Below are 6,000 nucleotides of genomic sequence, written 5' to 3' on the forward strand. Positions count from 1 at the left end.
TGCAAGACACCAAGGGGCCACTGCAGGTAGGGAACAGGTGGGGAATGTGCTGAAAAGTTGTGAAGCCTAATATATTGTTGTCTGGCAGATTCTGTGGAGACGAGTCATGGTTGGAAGAAGACTCCAGGACGGTCAGAGCAAACAAAAGAAAAAAAAGGAAAGAGAATGACTCCAGAACTTGGCCAGTAACACTATAAATATTTTTTACATACAACATAGACAATGAGGAAGATATCAGATGGGCCCTGGTTGTGAGGACGTGGGGGTGGGGGGTAGGCCTTGAGATGTGTAAGGGGTCCCAAAATTTCTGATGGCAGCTCTGGCTAGTGCCTGCTCTAGACACAATCTCTGCTTGGCAAAGATTTTATTGTGTGAATGAGCCCTAAGTGTTCCTCACTGCTGAGTATTTGTAACCTTGTAGTTCTGTCTGTGCTGACTTGATTCAATGGTCGGGCACTCAGTACTGGCTCAGTATGTGAGCATCTCTGGGATTGTTAACCTAGTGCTGAGACTGATTCCAGAGCTGTGGCCAGTTCATTGATATAGATCTTAAAGGGGTATTCCAGGATTTTTTATTTTTATTTGACTATGCTACCTGGGCTGTAAAGTTAGTATAGTTTATAATATAGTGACTGTACCTGTGTGTGACGGTGGTCTTGCAATTCTTCTGTGATTTTCACCCCAATATTTATTTTTAATCACATATAAAATTACTCAGGTCTCAGGATTTCCCAGGTTGTAGTACATTGAAACATGACATCACTAGTCCGGTGTGCAAAGGGAGCCTGTCCTGCTTCAATGGGTGGAGCGACCATTGGGTGGGAGAGAGATAATTTTGCAACAGCTGTTGGCCCCCTGGTTAGAAAACATACTGATCTTTTGAATGGATGCAGCTCATTTGTGCTGCAATGGGTGGAGTGGCTGATGTGTGGGAGGGAGGAATGTAACTTCACACTTACAAGCATGGAACTATGGGATGTGTAGTTTAAGAGACCGAACCCCAACAGGAAATATCCAGTTCACAAAAAGAAAGCCTGTCAGGTATGTACTAAAATCCCCTTATGGTGGATAACCCCTTTAAAGAGTGTTAGACGGCAGCGATGTCGGTCTCCTGGATATAAGCCATTCTTCTCCTATTTACCCTCATGCTGCATTGGTTTTTAGTGCTAGAGGTTTTGATGACATAAATTCCATACTTGCCAACATTTCAATAAACAGAATCAGAAGATCTAAATCCCATGTCCAGGAACATTTAGGAACAAACCAATATAACACAAAAAGAACATTTAGGGACAAGGTTTGCATTAACCCCACCCATCTTGCAGCCCGTTTTGCACAATTGTCCCATCAAAATCGGAACAGTTTTACATGGTTCTCCCACCTACTCCACTCTCAGCTTCAAGAATAGATACAGGGGTCACAGGCTTTTTTAAAGTTCATAAACTTCGTAAAGTTTTTTTTACAGTGAATTTAAATTTGTACATGGTTATGTAATGAAGACTCCAGATCCCCCCCCCCCATATCATTCATGCTTACCATCACTAGTCCTATTGCACCATTTGCTTTATTTTATGCTGAATCCATGTGTTTTGATACTCTAATTTGGTCATGTGATCACCAGTCGGACTCTTCAAATCTTCCAGTACCTAATAGTTATGACAGAATGTCAGACTCTGACTTCCTGTGAACTACAGGATGACATAATCCCCTACCAGATCCCCCTGACACCAACCCACTTATGAATCTAATCAGTTCACCAGGGTGATCTCCAGCACTAGCAGTCTGATGAGATGACACCTGCAATTTAAACGCCCCAACCAAAGCCAGAGGATTTATGGGAAAAGTTGGCTGCATTACATAACCCACATCATTGTGTCTATGTAAAGAGGTAATTAAAAGCCATATACAAAAACCTCTATATTATTCTGTAATGATAGCCTATGCTACACTATAGAAGCAAAAAAAAAAAAAAATCATGCAATGAATCTTTAAAGGGGTACTCCGGTGGTCAACGTGTTTTTCCATTTTTGACTTACCCTATTTGTTTTGTTTCATTTCTATTCTTGTTGTTTAGCCTACTCTATTTCCGTTCTTTGTTGTCTTTTTATCCCCCTCTTTGTTTTCCTATCTTTGCTTCTACTTCCTGTTTCTTGCTGTGCTGAAAACTACAAATCCCAGCATGCCACATGCCTTGCTGGTTTGGGGCGGCTCCTTTTTTTTTGTTTGTTTGTTTGTTCCGCCCTTTACCCATCCTACTATTTTCCCGGGTCAGCCCCCTTATACACAGCACACTAATATAAATCAGCCCTTGTTGGGATACACTGTCATACACACACAAAAAGGACTACAACTCCCAGCATGTGTCATTCAGGAGTCTTCAGTCTGTGGTATAACATCAGCATGCTGCCTCTGTAGTCTCCTGGGGGTTGTAGTTCACCACACCTCTCTAGGGCATACACCAGTGTTTCCCAACAAGTGTACCTCCAGCTGTTGCAAATCTACAACTCCCAGCATGCCCAAAGTCTGTCAGGGCATGCTGGGAGTTGTAGTTTTGCCACAGCTGGAGGCACACTGGTTTGTAAACACTAGCATACACACACACACACACACACAACAGGGACTACAACTCCCAGCATGTGTCATTCAGGAGTCCCCCCCCTCCTTCACCTTCACATATAGGGAGAGATTTATCAAAACCTGTGCAGAGGAAAACTTGCCCAGTTGCCCATAGCAACCAATCAGCTTGCTGCTTTCATTTTTATGAAGGCCTGTGAAAAATGAAAGAAGCAATCTGATTGGTTGCTATGGGCAACTGGGCAAGTTTTCCTCTGCACAGGTTTTGATAAATCTCCCCCATAGAGATCATTTCCAGTATGAGATTTATTCCCCTGCAGTCCATACATCCCCAGCCCGTGCACCTTCTCATCCTCCCCTTCAGATAACACTTATCTTCTCTGTGAGGTCCTTCTCCTGTGCAGACCTGCCTCCTTAGAATACAGAGCAGGGGGAGGGGAGGAGCTGTGTACTCAGCTGGATGACATGAGGGGGCGTGGCTTATTCCTCTCATGCAGACAAAAAAAAAAAAAGCTGTGACATCTTGTCCCTAACAGACTCAGAACTGTGGACAACAGTAAAAGAAAACCCTCTGAACTACAGAACTTCCTGCCCAACAAACAGGTAAGAAAAACACATACATGCTGCCAAAACATAGAACACATGTATATTGCAAAAAAACTAAACTTACAAAGAAGATGCCATATCGTCAAAAAAAATTAATCACCGGAGTACCCCTTTAAAGGAAATCTGTCATCAGTGTCACCTGCACTAACTTGTCTCTGATGACAAAGGTACTTACCTTGTCCCATTCCGTGCTGTTGTTCTCCAGCTATCCTCTTCGGTATCTTCTTCTCCGGGCCCGACTTGGAGCATGAGTGGAGCTTAGTGACATCACTGCTACTGTTCTCTGCTGGGTCCCCTGCTAGCAAACAGCGGTGACGTCACTAAGCTCTGCCCATGCTCCAAGTTGGGCCGGAGCTGAAGATAGCCAAGAGGATTGCCAGAGAACTACGGAACCGAACGGGACAAGGTAAGTACCATTGTCATCAGTGTCACCTGCACTACTTGTCTGTACCGACAGGCTAGTGCAGGTGACACTGATGACAGATTTCCTTTAAATGGGCACTGTCAGAATCAAAAACCTTTTATATGTTGTAAAGACATTACCTTCCTAATATACATCATAAAAAGTTATCTCCTTTTTATAGAAATCGTGGCTTATAAAAAAGACTACTAGGGGTCCCCATACCATCCAGAACATAATGCTGTCCTGCTGCAGCTTCATCTATGTCCCAGCTGAAGTGCAGGCAGGGACAAAGTTCAAGAATAAGTGTGGGACTAGCACTCCTCTGTGCTCACTCCTGTCCTGTCTATCAGACTCCTATCTGAATACAGAGAGAAGGGGGTTACAGAGCAGCCTGCAGTGATTGGATGACGTGATTGGATGATGAGACACAGACATAGCACAGGGTGAAAGTGAATGCATGGTGAGTGAGGGTGGGCTCAGTGCTTGCCTCGGGCATGCCCCTTCCTGAGCAGTGGATGTCAGAATGAGTGAGCAGCAGAATGGAGAGTTTTGTCAGCCAAATACAGAAGCTAGACACGTAAAAAAGATATTAAGCATCCGCATGACCTAGTAAGTAACATATACAAACATTTTTTTTTCCCTGTGAAATGACATGTATGCTTTGAGTGTGTGGGCGTACAGTGCTTTGATGGCACAGGGGTTAAAAGACCTATTCTTCACTTCAAGAAATATTTGTTGGCATTGTTGCCGTGAAATGTTATATGCCATGTTGTATTGTACTCCCGTTTTGTTGTTAACCGGTTCACCCTTGGCTGTTTAGGGCTGGCGGGATGCTGCTGTGTGGGCAGTGATGCCATACCCTGTTACAGCCAGAAAATGGTGTTTCCTACCTTGCAGGAGAAGGTTTAAGCATCAGCACAGACCTAGGTAGAGTCAAATACTAATGTGGTGGATGGAGTAAGTTGTTGCATTCAATACGTTTTTAATTGGTTTTGTGTGTTGTTGTGCGGTATGTTGTGCCACAATGCTGGTAGAAGGTGACAGGAGTCTTAAAAAATATGTGTTTTGATAAGATCAGAGAAAAGGTAGTCCAGCAGTACCTTTAAAATGTAGATCCTTTATTGAACTTCTCTTTAAAATACAGAGCACACACCATCCACCTTCACCTGGTCAGCAAACCTCTCCTATGGACGCGTTTCGAACGCATGCGCGTTCTTGATCACCACTCCACCTGTGTGTTCCTCACCTCCTAAATAGTAAGTTCAGGAGGGAGGAGCATTTGCTTGGAGAAGACTTGTGTAAAACACCCTTTGTGTACTTTAAAACTTCACCCAAAAACAGGTTATCTTTAAAACATACTATTGCATGAAATATTGCTGGCTTTGTCCACTTATGTCATGTACAATTAGGAACCGTTGTGTTACATATATCCTAAGCTGACAGTGAAATCGGCATTAAACGCATCATGTGCACAGCCTCCAATGTTTCAACACACTTCCAATGTGTAATTCTATATGATAAGATTCACATGAGATGCTGTATTCACATGATGGTTTAAACAATATTACAATTGCTGTTTACTGCTAGAACGAAATGCAAAAGCTTAGAACAAGTCATGTAAAAATTAATTCTAATAATGCAGCATTAATTCTTTCCGTATGTTCAGACCGTGCGGATTCCGTGAACACTTATATGACGCGGTCAGAATTGAAAGTAACAGGAACAAATCGGGTGCATCCTTAAATTTTGCACAGGCTCACAATAGTAGCATAAAGAATTTTGTGGCATTTGGCATTGAGAGGGTAAAGAAGCCCTTGAGGGGTGGTGATATACAAAGAAAATTGTTCAGTCGTGAGGTCTTCTGGCAATTTACCCTGCGTACCAGAATTCTGCGCGGTCTGAACATACGGAAAGAATTAATGCTGCATTATTAGAATAAATTTTTACATTACTTGTTCTAAGCTTTTGCATTTCGTTCTAGCAGTAAACAGCAATTGTAATATTGTTTAAACCATCATGTGAATACAGCATCTCATGTGAATCTTATCATATAGAATTACACATTGGAAGTGTGTTGAAACATTGGAGGCTGTGCACATTGTTACGCCGAGCGCTCCGGGTCCCCGCTCCTCCCCGGAGCGCTCGCAACATCCTCGCTACGGCAGCGCCCCGGTCAGATCCACTGACCGGGTGCGCTGCGATACCGCCTCCAGCCGGGATGCGATTCGCGATGCGGGTGGCGCCCGCTCGCGATGCGCACCCCGACTTCCGTACCTGACTCGCTCTCCCTCGGTCCTGTCCCGGCGCGCGCGGCCCCGCTCCCTAGGGCGCGCGCGCGCGCCGGGTCTCTGCGATTTAAAGGGCCACTGCGCCACTGATTGGCGCAGTGGTTCCAATTAGTGTCTTCACCTGTGCAC

The 6,000-nt window shown here is 44.1% G+C and overlaps 1 protein-coding gene across 1 annotated transcript in view; it reads right to left on the minus strand.

The window, feature by feature from the left end:
- Positions 1-3,456, minus strand: part of BEAN1 (brain expressed associated with NEDD4 1) — a 42,050-nt gene extending 38,594 nt beyond the window's left edge. The window contains 1 exon segment of the mRNA XM_056526102.1: positions 3,356-3,456. Within this exon segment, the coding sequence (XP_056382077.1) occupies positions 3,356-3,365 (10 nt within the window). The 5' untranslated portion in view covers positions 3,366-3,456.
- Between the last annotated feature and the right edge of the window lie 2,544 nt (positions 3,457-6,000).

The sequence above is a fragment of the Hyla sarda genome, chromosome 6, assembly GCF_029499605.1.
Source record: "Hyla sarda isolate aHylSar1 chromosome 6, aHylSar1.hap1, whole genome shotgun sequence".
Taxonomy (NCBI): domain Eukaryota; kingdom Metazoa; phylum Chordata; class Amphibia; order Anura; family Hylidae; genus Hyla; species Hyla sarda.